The sequence below is a fragment of the Ambystoma mexicanum genome, chromosome 6p, assembly GCF_040938575.1.
Source record: "Ambystoma mexicanum isolate Mex_15411 chromosome 6p, UKY_AmexF1_1, whole genome shotgun sequence".
NCBI lineage: Eukaryota > Metazoa > Chordata > Amphibia > Caudata > Ambystomatidae > Ambystoma > Ambystoma mexicanum.
Window position 1 is genome coordinate 671313759 of NC_090935.1, and position 14721 is coordinate 671328479.

Here is a 14721-nt window from a genome sequence, read left to right on the forward strand (position 1 = left end):
GCGTGTCAGAGAATTCTTTGAAGCACTTGACCTACACCCTGGCCCTTGGGTACAAGTCCTGTCCTCCTGGGAAGGTTTAAAGGCTTCTCAGAAAAAGAACAAAGGAGGCCTCCTGGGCTGTGTCCAACCTCTTGTGGGTGTTCCCAACTCCAAAAGGTAATATGCAAAAGCTCTGATAACTGTAGGAGTCACAAAAACCAGTTGATAATAAAATGCCATCAGATTGATTTTGGCAATGCATTGCTGCATTTCCTCATAGGCCACATTATCAAACCATATATAGCATTCTGTTTACCCAAGCTGCCACCAGTGCTTGGGGATGCATAGTTAATTTTAATTCTGGGTCCTTGCTGTTAAGGACAGCCCATTTCAGTTGGAATTCATTTGGTTTCCAGCAGGGTTTGTTAGTGTGCATGATACTCTGTGGCTGCAATGTAGCCAAGCTACATGGCAGTGCTGGCATGTCAGTAGGCAGGGTACAGGCAAGGCACATCTGTACTATAATTTTGTCAGCATGGAGCATTTAGAAGGTAAGGCCTGATTAGCAGAACTAACTTTCTGAAAGAGAAAAACCGGCATCATTTTATAAAGTGGAAATTAAAAAAGGCTTGGGCTAACACACCTGTGCATGCACAGATGTCTATGTATTGTTTTACCTTTGCTGATGTGAGGGTAGGCAGGGAGCCCCAGGAGGGAGGTGGGGGATGGTGCATTCCCCTATCCGCCATGGTCCATAAGAACATGTCAGAGGGTGAGAAAGTTAGAGATTCCTAGTGGCATGATGGATAACCAGTGTGAAGCTAGAGTTGACCCTTCTTTGGTATATATCCCTTCTGGTTCTAGTAACACCCATCTATCTACCTTTCAAACTTATTTTTTCATCGCAAAGTTTGTTTTTTGCCAACTTTTTCCTGTGTCCCATCGTTTTCTAATCTGATAGTTTCTAAACTGTGGAAATCAATTCCATTCTCTTAACTATTCAGACCCTCGAGCAAACAAGTTGTCTTTCTGTAGATTTCTGCAAATTCCGTCTACTGTAGATAAATTGCCTTACTTTCTTCAATGATTTTGTATTAATATCTATATGTACCATATGTATTTCTGCGGTGTAAGGCATTTTGATGTAAATTGCTCAATAGATTAAACCAACTATCCAATGTTCTTAAATATTTTGTAACCAAATCAAAATAAATGCTGCTATACCATGAATTAGGCAGGAATATTTTAACAACTGGCAGAGCACCTGGACATTCCTATCCTGTGAATGGTAAAGGACGTTGTTGTTGTAGAAGCAACCTGCTATAATTGCGGGATCATGCTGCCAGGTTAATATTCAACTGTTTGTTTGCAAATGTTCCGTACTTAACACTAGTCTTATTGGTAACTCGCATCTGTGCTTTCTGCTTCTGCTATGACAAAACCAAATGCTTTCAATTCTGCATTCAAGTTTCACCCTTGCATTTTGTAAGTCCTTTCGAGTTTCTCGTGGATCCTTTAGGGTGGGCCTTACAGGACAAATTGAAAAAATAGAGATGTTTGATCTCACTGTGCTGGACTTTAGTTGTTGAGGATAAGCTAAGTGATTTCTTATTTCCTTCCCCTCTTGTCTCTGCTCAACAGGTCATTTATTAACAGTTGGTAGATGGTACAGTGGAATGAGTGCAGATTATGAGGAGATTTCATCATCATCAAAACTGCTGCAATCAAAAATAAAAGCACCAAAAGTCGTTAACTTCTGAAACATCATCACCTATTTCATAGCAAACTGTGCACAGGACTGCTACATACCCATCATGTTGTTCGTGCACATTCCCAGTGCCCAGAAGACTTATGATGTTTACCAAGTAATGTTCGTTGGCAAAGTATGTTTATGTGACTGCCCTTGTTCATTTCAGTCCCAGAAACAGCACAAAGTTTTTTTACAACGTGCCAGCAGATCATTCAGTTGTTTCATGGAAGGCATGCACAAAATTATTCATTTCACCTTTTTCTCGAAAACTCGTGATGCTGAACGATTCAATGCAGTTCTCTTTTCTGTCATATTTTAAGAGTGGAATCATGCAGACATATTACTGATCATTGTTTGTGACTATTGTAATAAAGCCATGCGGTTTTATTCTTGTGTGCTGGTTCCAGAAACATGTGACCCTGAATATCTGCAAATTCAGGCATGGCAAAGTAATTTCTTTTGCAAACACTATGTTTTAGACTGTTAACCTTTCACATGAAATCATCAGTTCCACAAGTCCACATTTTATGAAGAAACCGCTCTTGGGTTGTTTGCCAAATTAGCCATCGAGAGATTTTACATGGATTAAAGTGCTGGAAATAACTTTTCTCACTCACGTGACAATGATCCTTGCTCACCGTCTCTTACCCTACTGTTATGGCTGCCAATATGCATACTTGGTAGATGTACGCCCTTTTCACTGTGAGAGGAAAATGTAAGTTGGAAACTGTACATTTGGTGTAAAATGAGAAAACCATACAAATTAGGACAGCTTGAATCTGGAATTTTATCAGGATCTGATGTTATTTTTGTGCCAGGTTTTCAGAAATTGACCAATTGAGTAGTGGGCTTGAGATCAAACATTGATGTTCCTGTCAGATTACTGTGCCATAGCATTAATGTAAATGAAAACAGAATTTCTGCCAAGTAAAGAAATTTGGATGTGAAAGAAACTGAGAAGCTGGTTGTTTATTTTCTTTTATATTTGACCTATGTTTGATTGTAGTGTTTTTGTAGCTCAGGTCTACGTGAAGTGTGGAAAGCTTATTGTAAACGACAATGGCTTGCATTTGTAACGTATACTTATCAATACGAGCCCTTGTCTTCTGAGTTGAGGTGCCCTGCTGCACTTACATCATTGCACCCCATTACTGTAAGAATGTGTTTCTGGGTGAATTGTATTATTGGCGATGTCTTAAGACATGTTTTCCATCTGTTATGCAGTTAATCTATCAATCCACGGATTAAGTTCTATACTGATATTTTTCATTTATACAGTATGAGTCTCTTAGGCCGCAAGCTGGATCAGAATATTACAACTTGTTTACCAGATTTAACAATGGGCAGACATGTAACTTTTGCTATCTTCAACCATTGGACTTGGTCACGAAAAGGGAAGAGGCATGACTTTGAAACATATTTCCTTCCCTTTTTTGGCTTCTTACTGCTACAAGAGGAGAAAGATTGTGACACCTACAGTTATGACATTACAAACACGGAATGTACTTAGGATCCATGAATTTGGCAGTCTCTGAACATTGACTGTATGGGAATCTTTAAATGTATTTTTGATAATTATAAACTTCTCTTGGCTTTAAAGTTGTGGGCTCATGGACAAAACAACATTTAAGTTCTGTCCCTCATGTTATGAGACATTCCTGTGGATTGATAAGTGATGACTGTGCACCACATGATTGTGGGAAAATTAGTCACCCGGCTTTTTAAAAGATTTAAGCTAAAGACCTGAAGTTGAGAAAGGAAAATGGTGGATGGCATATGCTGTTGACTCCTACTGTGTAATTAATGGCATAGATGCCTTCTGAACACTTGGCAGACACTGAGGAGTTGGAGCGAGCCTATGCTGCCTAACATTGAGCATGATGAACTAAAAAACAAGCATTGGCATTGCCAATAGTTTATGCATTTACTGCTCTTCTTTACATTTTGCTTTTATAGACACCAGGGTGCAAGAAGTAGAGTGAAACGTTTCAAAGGAGGGTGCAATAAGGGGTGCAGGTGTGCAAGCGAATGAGCAGGGGAATAGAGACAGAGGAGAAGCCATTGCTGAGGGTGCTATCGATGATAAACAAGAGAAAATATGAGGGAGAAAGGGTTAGAGTGAGAAGGTAAGACATAAAGTGAGGGTGTGAGAGGAAGGATGAGGGGATAGGGTGAGCGGGTAAGGTGGGTGCGTAGGTGTGTGGGTAGGTGGATAGAAGGGGTTCAGTGGGTGTGTCTAGAGAGACAGAGTAAGCCAAAGAGAGAGGAGGTAGGGTTAAGTAGAGAAAGAGAGTGTAGGATGGGTGGGAATAGAGAGTGGGTAGGGCGGGTTAATAGGGTAGGGGTTTGTCAATCCGAGAAGGGGTAGGGTGGGTTGGTGGAGGGAGGGGGAGTGGGTGAGGGTAGAGAGAGTTGGTAGGGTGAGGGGGGAGGAGAGGGTTGGTGCGAGGGTTTGGGTAGAGAGAGTTGGGTTAGAGAGAGGGTGGGGTAGTGAGAGAGAGGGGGGAGAGAGAGAGGGAGGGAGGGTGAGGGGGGAGAGAGGGGCGGTAGGGCAGGTGAGTGGGGGTTGGTTGGGTGAAGGTAGAGTGGGGGTAGGGTGGGCGGCAGTAGAGATGGGGTATGTAGAGAAAGTGGGGGTAGAGAGCGAGGTAGGGTCAGAGAAGGTAGGGCGGTTGGGGGTAGGGTGTGTGGGGATAGGGAGAGTGGGGGTAGGGTGGTAGAGAGAATGGGGTAGGGATGATTTAGTGGGGCTTTAGAGTGCACTCTGACTTCAGAAATAGATGATTTGTATCTGAAGTTGATGCCCCTCCCCCCACCACCCCAGACTTAGTGCGGCAGGGCCTCCTGCGGGTCCCTGCTACGCCAGTACCGCTATCATAAATCTAGCAGCCTCTTAAATGGACAAGGGTGCGGGGTGTTGGGTCCCGCTCCTGCAACACTTGCTGCTGTGTTTTGGCCCAGGAGGGCCTCCTTACCTGTCACGGACTTTAGCCACGCCCCCTTTGGCCTTTTTCAGCTCCTGCTGCAGCCCGCAGGACAAGGGCGCGGGGTGTTAGGTGCCGCTCCTGCAACACTTGCTGCTGTGTTTTGGCCCAGGAGGGCCTCCTTACCTGTCACAGACTTTGGCCACGCCCGCTGTGGCCTTTTTCAGCTCCTGCTGCAGCCCACAGGGACAAGGGCACGGGGTGTTAGGTCCCGCTCCTACAACACTTGCTGCTGTGTTTAGGCCCAGGAGGGCCTCCTTACCTGTCATGGACTTTGGCCACGCCCCCTTTGGCCTTTTTCAGCTCCTGCTGCAGCCCGCAGGGTGAAGCCCGCGGGACAAGGGCACGGGGTGTTGGGTCCCGCTCCTGCAACACTTGCTGCTGTGTTTTGGCCCAGGAGGGCCTCCTTACCTGTCATGGACTTTGGCCACGCCCCCTTTGGCCTTTTTCAGCTCCTGCTGCAGCCCGCAGGGTGAAGCCCGCCGGACAAGGGCGCGGGGTGTTGGGTCCCGCAGGGGTGTTCGCAGACTTGTGGGGGTGGCCCTGGACCTTGGAGTGTGACCCGGACATTGAGGTGAGGCTGAGCCAACCATTCTGGGGAGGGCAAAAGCCTACAGCGTTCAGCGTGGGGCCTGGACCTCAACCACTCTGCTCCATGTGCTCAAGGTCCGGTGCAGCAACCCAACAGCCCATCAGTCCCACCTTCGAGTGTTGAGACCCTTTCTCCCTACCCGGAACTGTTCTGTAAGACCCTAAGCCTTCTCTGTAGCCCCTCTCTTCTCAGGCTGCATCATGGTTGGCCCTCTCCGAGATGTCGCTATTAGAGCCACGGAAAGAGGAGCCATCTCCTCCCCCCTCTACCTCTCCAAATCCTCCCTCTTAGCGAGTCTTCAGGGCACTTCAGCCCCACTGGTACACCGGAAGCCTATTATGGGCAGAAGGCTGAGGGGAGGCGTACCGAATAAAGCACTGGGAGCCACGCAGGGGGAGGGAGTTTGTACTGGGAACTTTTGCAGGAATGGAGCACCTGTGCAATCTTCCTCGGCCACTGCATGTGCTAAAGTGGGGGACCCAGGGGAGTTTACGCCCAAGCTACCTTGTTCCTCCAGCCTGCAGATGGGACCCCCACCATGGCCTTATGGGAGCTCCCGTGGTCCTGTTTCACTTCCTCTCCCCACAACCGACTCTGCAAGCACCTTTCTGGAGGAACCTGGGACCCCTGTCAACCTGCTAACCCCTGGAGGGGGTCTTGACTGTGTTGCCACAGCCGGACTTCTGGCTACCTTGGCTAATGGCTGTGAGAGGATCTCAATGGGCATTTTGAAACTGACGGGAGGGCATGTGTCGTTGGCCCCTTTTTTGGCTCCACCTCTGTCTCCGTTTTTGTCGCTGGACCCTATCCATCCACCTCCAGGTCTAAACCATGACATCACAGCCCCGCTATCACCACAGGCTCTCCCTGAAGCTCAAGTCCACTCCCCTGCTCCTCCGGTGCCCATGTCTTTGGTTTATGGGGCCATGGGGCTGGATGGCTTGCGTGGGGGAGAGAAGTCCAGCCTCTCGTCTAGAACCGGGAGTAAGCATGCATCTGATGTTCCTTCAGGGGCTAGTTCCTTCCTTCATCTTGGCCCTCTTTGGGTTTCTAACCCCCCCAACCCCCCTAAATGACATCACTGTCTACCAGCCTCGCCTCCCCCAGTTTTTCCAACTCTGCTAAACTGCCCGTCATCTTTTGTTATCGGAGATGTCCGAGATTAAAAACCTCTTACTAGTCTTGATTAAGGGGATGCAGGGGGACAGGGGGGGAAGACACGGGTAGGGAAGGAGAGAGTTTAGCAGGGGTTGGCATAGGGGGGGCCAAATCTTGCCTTTGACAAAGGGATTCATCCCTCGATTCCCCTGCCCGTCCCCAGCTCCCATGGCCAAGGCTCTCCCATTCATGAGAAGTCGACCAGAGGTAGGTCTCCATCATTGCCACCCTTACAGAGGGAGACCACCAACCAAGTCTCAAGGGCTAAGCCCCCACCTTTGTAGAACTCAGTAGTGAGAGCCCAGGGAAACGTGCGCCCGTGGGGTGGTGGGCTTGTGCCCTAACACGTGGTCTGGGGAGGCCTTGGCTGTAGTAGTTCTATGGTCCTTCTCCATGGTGTCCCAAAACGTTTGACTGGTACAAGAGAACCAAGGGATGCCCTGCGGAATAAATGTCTACATTGGATGCGGGCGGTGGGGGAGTGTGGGCTTGTGTCCAGGGGTTCCAACAGGGGTTCCCTGTTAGAGTGCTCTAGACTGTCCAGTTTTTCAGCCAAATTGGATGTTGTCAAACTGGTTTTTGCAGATGCCCATCTGGCAAGGGACGATTTGAACAAATGCAACGGCCAACGGCGGGCAGGGTAAAGTGGCATCACCCCTATCTGTCCCTGTGTGCCCCGCAGGAGTCCCCTTTGGTTTTAGTCCCCTTTCAGGGGCAAATTTGACTGCCCTGGGCCCAAGGCGATACATGAGCTACCAGAGGGAAGAGGAGGATGGTTCCTGATCATTTGCCAAAAGATCTGTTAGGGGGGAACTCAAGCAGGGCCCGGTTTCCTGCACAGTCTTGTTGCTTTTTTCTTTGATGTGTCTTTTTGTAATCATGTATTAGAACTGTTTTTTAGGATGCACTTTGATGGCCTTTCAGGCCGAATAAAGTTGTTTGATGATGATGATGTATTGGCTGAAGAGGCTAAGGAGTGGGTGATGAAACAAGTGGGCAATTGTATGAAAAAACAAATCGCTGAGTGAGCAAACATACACTCCAGTAACTGAGTGTGTTTGCATGTTTATGTGGTTATGTGTGCATGCGCACAAGTTGATGAAAGGGTGAGAGAAGGATTAAAAGAAAAGTCGGAAGCAATGACCCCTGAAAGTGCATGAGGGAGCAACCGAGAGCATGAACCAATTAGTTAACTTTGTGACTGAGCAAGCAAATACACATTTGGGAGAGTGAGTGGGTGTTAAAACGGGTGAGTGCTACTGAGTTGCTTGTTGGTGCTCAGTTGCTCTGACTGCCAAGGCATCCGTTGCTGTTATCAAGACAGCATAAGTTACATTTTTCATGTTCTTACATACTGAGTACTAACAATACCACACCACTCTCCCATCACCCATATTTTAGATCACGTCTACATGAAGCGTTCAAAAGGGTGACATAAGGCCTCATTCCAAGTATGGCGGTAAGGTAACAACAGTGCTGGTAGCGCTACTGGCACCATTGCTACCGTACCCCGATACTACAGGCTGTGCTCGTGGGTGCTTGACAGCCCGAGCGGCACTCACGAGCACAGCAAGTTGGAGGCACCGGCACCGTTATGGGGCTCGAATGGGGATGTACCGGTTCCTCCACACGCGAAAGGGCAATTACCGTGACCGGCGGGGCCGGAATACCCAGTAATTGCCCATTCGCAGTGCCGGACCCGGTTGACAGTTTGGAGGTAGCCTTGCCGGTTTTACCGGCAAGGCTACCTCCAACCTCGTAACCTCGTAATGAGGCCCATAATTTAGTAGGCACATTGTCAAGTGAAATTATGACTTCCCGTCTTAACCACACTGTTTCTTGGGCAAATTGGGCAAATCGTGTTCTCTCCCTGTGCCCAAGTTAATCAAATGAGGAGCGCTTAAAATGGTTACTGGAGTGGGGGACAAGTTTGGCAACTGCCACAGCTGCACATCAAATAGACTCTCACCAAACTATTTTGTCAATAGAAAGCGACCTTGGTGGACGTTCATCAGCCAGACATCTGCCAAGCTCAGCGTCAGGATTGAACCCCCAGAAATAACAGCAAATGTCAAGAGCCTGGACCACGACAGACAGCGAAAGGTGGTGACATTGTGCCCTCACAATATAATAATGGTCGTGAATAATAAACCAATACCAGCAAGAGCTGCTCCTACCTCTGCTGGGCGAAGGGGGCCTCCTGTGCATGGTCACATCAGTCGGCAAGGACTTCATTTCCAATGAGGCGGATGGACAGGAAGCAGACACAGTGAGAGTGGCGGCGAAGGGGGCCTCCTGTGCATGGTCACATCAATCGGCAAGGACTTCATTTACAATGAGGCGGAGGGACAGGAAGCAGACACAGTGAGAGTGGCGGCAAATCTGTATGATGCCTGTCAGCACGCGGAGGAGCTGCTCTCTGCCTGCCTTGTTTACTCTTCCCTCCAAAAGCTTGCAATTTAAGTGAATGTCTATGTATGGATTCAGCTGCCCACTATTGCTTACAGAGCAAATGCTAGGGTGTTACAGAGCCTAGGAACAGCTGCGAGAGAGTAAGTTGATGCCTTGGCAGGAGTTCAATTTAGCCAGGGTGAAACGCCTTTTGTAAGATTACACTAGCTATGGAATGTATCAAACTCTCCTTTGGCTGGGGGAGAGGCAGACACAGATAGAGAGAGCCGGTGTTTCTCATGGCAAAATTGTACAACCATGATGGAAATTACTGCAGCTGTACAATAAAACATGTGTCTCTTGAGAGAAATAAATTCTGTTCCAGTTGTTTTATTATGCCTTAAACGTATTTTCCGAGAGCAAGCAATAATATAAATAAGTATTTTCCCAGAAAAGGCAGCCAACAACAAATTAGATAAGACTTTAAAAAAAACAGAATGAGACTCCAAGAACAATAGGTTATTAACACCAATACCTTTTCGCAAGAAACAAACCACCCCATTACTGTTGAAGATGTCTGAGCAGTATAATCGTCCCATGATTCTGGACAATCTTTTGATCAGTCGCTCGAGAGCTTTCAGGCTGGCAGCGGGGTTCTCTATCATGCAGCCCATCTTTCAAACAAAGGCCACAATATTGAAGAAGAAGAGGCTTGGGAAGAGGAGCCACTTTCTCTAAATTATGGCATGGTCATTTTATACCATGATGACGTCAGATAGGAAGGGGACTCAAATGCTTCGTCCAACTAGGAGAGAGTCACCCGAGGCAAGTACATGCCAAATTACCTTACTGTTGGAATTTTTTAAAGACACCACAAGAAATCCCACCAACAGATCAAAAATAAAACCAGATCCCTTAAGGGAGAAGATCCAATCCGATTAAAGCAGCAAGAGTGAATGTACTTCTTAATTTCAAAGGAAAAAGGAGAATACACCCCATTTTAAATCTGAGACCACTAAAATTATGAGTGAGGATAAACAGGTTCTCCAAGTATTATTTTACAAGATATCCCACCAATGCAAAATGGGCACTATTTGACCATAGTACTGCCCACTGTACCAGCATACTTCTACCAAAACGTAACTGCAGGGAATAAAAGTAATCCAAAAGAAATGTAGCGTACATCAAGCAAGAAGTGACACAGATTTATTACACCCAAACAGCTGGGATGCACAGTTCAGACAGCACTGTGGAACTGAAGTGAGCTGTCGATGCTGCTCACTGCCGCTGAACATTTTATACATAATTTGCAAAATTACCATACAGCATTTTTGATAAATCTTCAAGGCAGGTCACAGGAGCTGATTGGTGGGACTACGTCAGTCCCCTATATACGAATATTTGTTGGGTGATCCTAATTGGGTGATGTACTTTTTGGCCACACTTAAATTAACTCCCCTCATGGCGTCACAAACCTTCCCACATTGACCCTCAATTACATGATTGTGCTGAACGGTCAAAAAACACTTGTTTGCCATTGGTAGGCAATGTCAAATGTACAACATGGCATGAGATGGCAAGGGATGAGACATTCTGAGTCGGACCAATGGTGTACCCACGGACATCAGTGCGGACACTGTACAATGTTGCACCCTAGGGACACCAAAACCTCTCTGCTGATTTGGCTCCTCATCCCCCAACCCCAATGACCTGGCCCCCAGCTCTCTTCTCACGCCTTGAATTCCAAGTGTAGTCTGAAAAAACAATACCACACCATGTCTGGAGTTCAATGAGCAGTATTTAATTTACCTGCCAATTCTCCTCGTGCACCCAGGTGTTTAGCTCATTGACCTCGAAAGTATCTCTTACAGTGACTTCACTGTGGCTGCGTTCTCCTGGGAAACTTCAGCCGTGCAACATTTCGGCACACTGTTTCTGCTGAATGTTCAAGAAATGCATACTGCTTGTCACCCAAGGGCCTGCAGCTCTTTTCTTATGAGCTGTGTGCGAGAAATGCCTCTGTAACGTGGGATTACAGACAAAATGCCTTCTCTGTTCACATATTGCTGAAAAGCCCAGCTATCATATACTCCCTCTGACATCTTGCAACTACCCCGTACTATGCCCAAAGCACCCACCCCTCTTGAGTGCCACCCTAGGATTTATCGCACGGTGCCTGAATTTCTTTCACTTTATGCAAGCCGCGTGCGTTCAATAATGGCACATTGATCACCATAATAGGCAACTGGCAACTTTTTGCCTCTGTCTTTCAGCTTTAAAAGCACACAACGCACCGGTCCTCAGCTATCAGCCGCAGTGAATTGTGATTTACTCTTGCGTGCCGGTCCGGCACCAGAGGCCATCTCACAGTGGTTTATTAGTCTCCTATGGTGAGTTATACGAAAAGAAAATCTGTGAATAGACACGTGAGGAGTCTGTACATGAAGACTGAAGAACTGCTTTTTATCACATAATATGTGATCTAGAACACTGTAATTACGGTGAGTTTATTTGAAATATACTGTGTCCTCTTAGTAACCTAGGTTTCCTTTCTTGACTTTGACAAGAGATTCTGTTGAAGGCTACCTTCTCTATTGTTTGCAGGATTACGAGCCCTAGGGCTTTTTTTTACCATTTTTTCAACAAGTATTATCTCTGACGTAAGGAGTACCACAGGACATACTCAAGGTACCCTGTGGGATGTTTTAACCCACTTCTGCTCTGCCATGCGGCATCACTGTGCTATGATGGTGCCAGAAATCACAAAAAGGCTGCAAAACCCTTGTGCGCGCCAAAACCTCTGAAAATCACGCTTTGCAATGCCCAAAAAAATGGCTGCTCAATCTGCCACACATGTCAGTGGTGGAACAGAGATCTCACTCCTGAAATATGTCACTGGGCTCCACAACAAGTGAAAATGGAGTAAAGAAGGAAAAAGCAGTGTTTTACTAAGGAAAGCCCAGAATCTTGCTTTAAATTTGTTTTTCTTTGGTTGCTGAAACTGCAAAAGGCTGGTACAAAACACCCTCAAACATCCAAAATTCTTGCTGGGTGCTACAATTCACATAGATTAAGAAATCATTGTGAACTTGCAAGGGATTTCCTCAGCAAAAGTGGCCTGGCTGTGGATGTCGGAATCTCTGTGCAGCAGGACTGCAGGGATGACAGCTGTCATGAAGCCTGCCTGATTAAACTTTAAACATGTATATATTGAAATCAAATGTTTGCAATCTAAGTGGCCTGTTAATGAGAGTAACCTATGTTCTAATTGTTTGAGCCCATGGTTTAAAATCTTGAATAAGTATTTAGCTGCTATTTTTGAAATCACAAGTTTGTTTTAAGCTAAGGAAAAATGCAACAGAATTAACATTTAAATTTAAGCCTGGCTAAAGCTAACCAAACTGGAATAACAGGTTTCCTCACAGAGGCCTTTTTCCTCCAGCAGGAAATCACACCAAAGCGATAATTATAGGGTTGAAAGAACTTGGTCTACAGAGGCAAAAGGGAACAGTGAACAGCTACTGCTCAGGAAATGCGAGGTGTGAGGATAGTCGTAAATGGACTCTGCCAAGAGCAAACAGGGGGGAGACTGCTCTTGAACTGCAGGGGGACAGAAAGCGGCGGACCCGAACAACCATCTGTGGCTGAACCTTAACAAAGAACATTTTTTTAAAAAGACATAATTTGCCAGTGAAAATTGTGAAAAATATAAAAGTAACAGATTTGTGAATCTAAATTTTGCTTGCACATTTCAAGAGTCGGCAAAATCATGTGACATGTTCTGGAAAGAAACGGCAGAAAATGTGATCTTACACCAAATGTATTTCTGCTAGAAGTATGAAACTTTATACCCTTATGCCCATGATAAACGTGCACACTTGTAGACATTTGCTCATAAATTGGACAGTGGGGGTCATTCCGAGTTGGGCGGTAAAGGAAAAACGATGCCGGTAAAGGATTACCGGCATCGTTTCCCTTTACGGCCCATTCTGACCCACCAGACCGTTATTTATGGCGCCGTAAATTACGAGGCCGTAAATAGCGGTTTAGTGGCGCGCACCCGACACTCCATACCGAAAATAGCGCCATGGCGTAAACCGGAGCTGATCCAAAGTAAAGCGGACATGGAAAAAACGGCCTCCACAAGGCCGCAAAGTACCTTACCACCATGGAATAAATACCGGCATCGCCGAGAAGGTGTTAAGAACCATGAGCAGTGTTTCAAAGAGGCACAGGTGGAGGCAATGGAGTCTGTCACAGCACAATAGGAGCACACCCACACACCCCCTCCCACACCAAGATGATACCAATTGTAGCAGCATTCCTGGAGCTGGAGGCCCTGCTTGCAAGGCAGCAACTATTACAACAACAGCAACAACAACAACCACAGCGCCCACCACAGAGGATACACAGGAGGAGAAGGAGGGTGAGACAGGCCCAGCATGCCCTACCGGTGCAGCCACCATTATCACGCCAGCAGCCCCCAATCCCCCGCATCAGAGCCACCCCCTTCAACCTCACACCAGAGCAGATATCCACCCTGTACCGGCTTGACCGGGACACCATCGCCACCATAGTGGACCTGATACATGACGACATAGTGAGCCACATAGAAATCGGCACTGCCATTCCCCCTCTACTGAAGGTAGTGTCTGTGCTCCACTTCCTTGCCACAGGCACCTACCAGCATACAGTGGGGCACATGCATGGGATTTCACAGCCCATATTTTCCCGGATACTCAACCAAGTGCTGGATGCCCTCCTCAACCACACAAGGGACTACATATCCCTACCACGGACTCCCCATGAGATATATGATACCAAAGTTGCCTTCCATGCACTGGCAGGCATGCCAAATTGCATAGGTGCCCTCGACTGCACCCACGTTGAATTGGTGGTCCCGCATGCCATGGAGGTGCCGTATCGCAACCGCAAGCAATACCACTCCATCAACGTCCAGATGGTGTGTAATGCCAGTAAAGCCATCACACATTGCAATGCCCGATATCCCGGATCAACTCATGACTCCTTGGTCCTGCGGAGCTCAACACTACCATGCTACATGGAGCGACATGCTGGACGACGTGCCTGGCTACTTGGTGAGTAACCTGAATGGGCCATGGCAGTGCATTGGGGCTGTGAGTATGTTGTCTGCATACTCCACCTGTGTGGGAAAGGGGGGAGGAGATGCATACTCCACCAGGTTCCGTTCTTTACCGGTGACCGTAAATAGCGGGGACCGCTATTTACTGTCACCGCTGATTACCCCATGTCGGTAGTGTTATGTACGGTGCATTTGTTGGCGGTAAGGGCTTTGGGGGCACTTTTGCGGCATGGCGCAAATGTTCATTACTGGCATGGCGGTAAGAGCGTACTCGCGAAGTCAGAATAGGCCGATTTTTACAGTCTAGTGCCAGCACGGAAACGCTCTTAACGCCATGCCGGTATTCCCCTATACTTACCGCCCAACTCGGAATGACCCCCATTGTGGTCCTGATGAAAAGGGCAAAATTCTGTGAGAAGCAGAGCCAAGATCTGACGACTACGGGGTTTGGAGGGATAGCTGCTATACAAAATATGTAATCTGTATATGTGATTCTTATAGAGGTTGCACATGTGTAAATATGTATGGTGTCAAAAGTAGATTTTGTGTTCAAGGGGCCAGGGGTGTATTCTCAGCCTCATAAAATCACACCATAAAGGTGACACACTGCTTCTTTCCTCATATCAAGGCAGTTAGGAGACTCTGACCGAATCAACTGCCAAAGGGGCGAGCTTTGGACAAACCAGCCCACACTCCCCCTTTATCATAGCATAAATAGAGACAGCTCACCACACATAAGAACAGACAGATTCACCACTATCCT

The 14721-nt window shown here is 47.0% G+C and overlaps 1 protein-coding gene across 1 annotated transcript in view; it reads left to right on the forward strand.

Annotated features, from left to right (window-relative positions):
* Nucleotides 1–2682, forward strand: part of ZCCHC9 (zinc finger CCHC-type containing 9) — a 141816-nt gene extending 139134 nt beyond the window's left edge. Inside the window, exon 6 of the mRNA XM_069627557.1 lies at nucleotides 1621–2682. Within this exon, the coding sequence (XP_069483658.1) occupies nucleotides 1621–1739 (119 nt within the window). The 3' untranslated portion in view covers nucleotides 1740–2682. The remainder of the gene's footprint in view (nucleotides 1–1620) is intronic.
* The last annotated feature ends 12039 nt before the right edge of the window (nucleotides 2683–14721 follow it).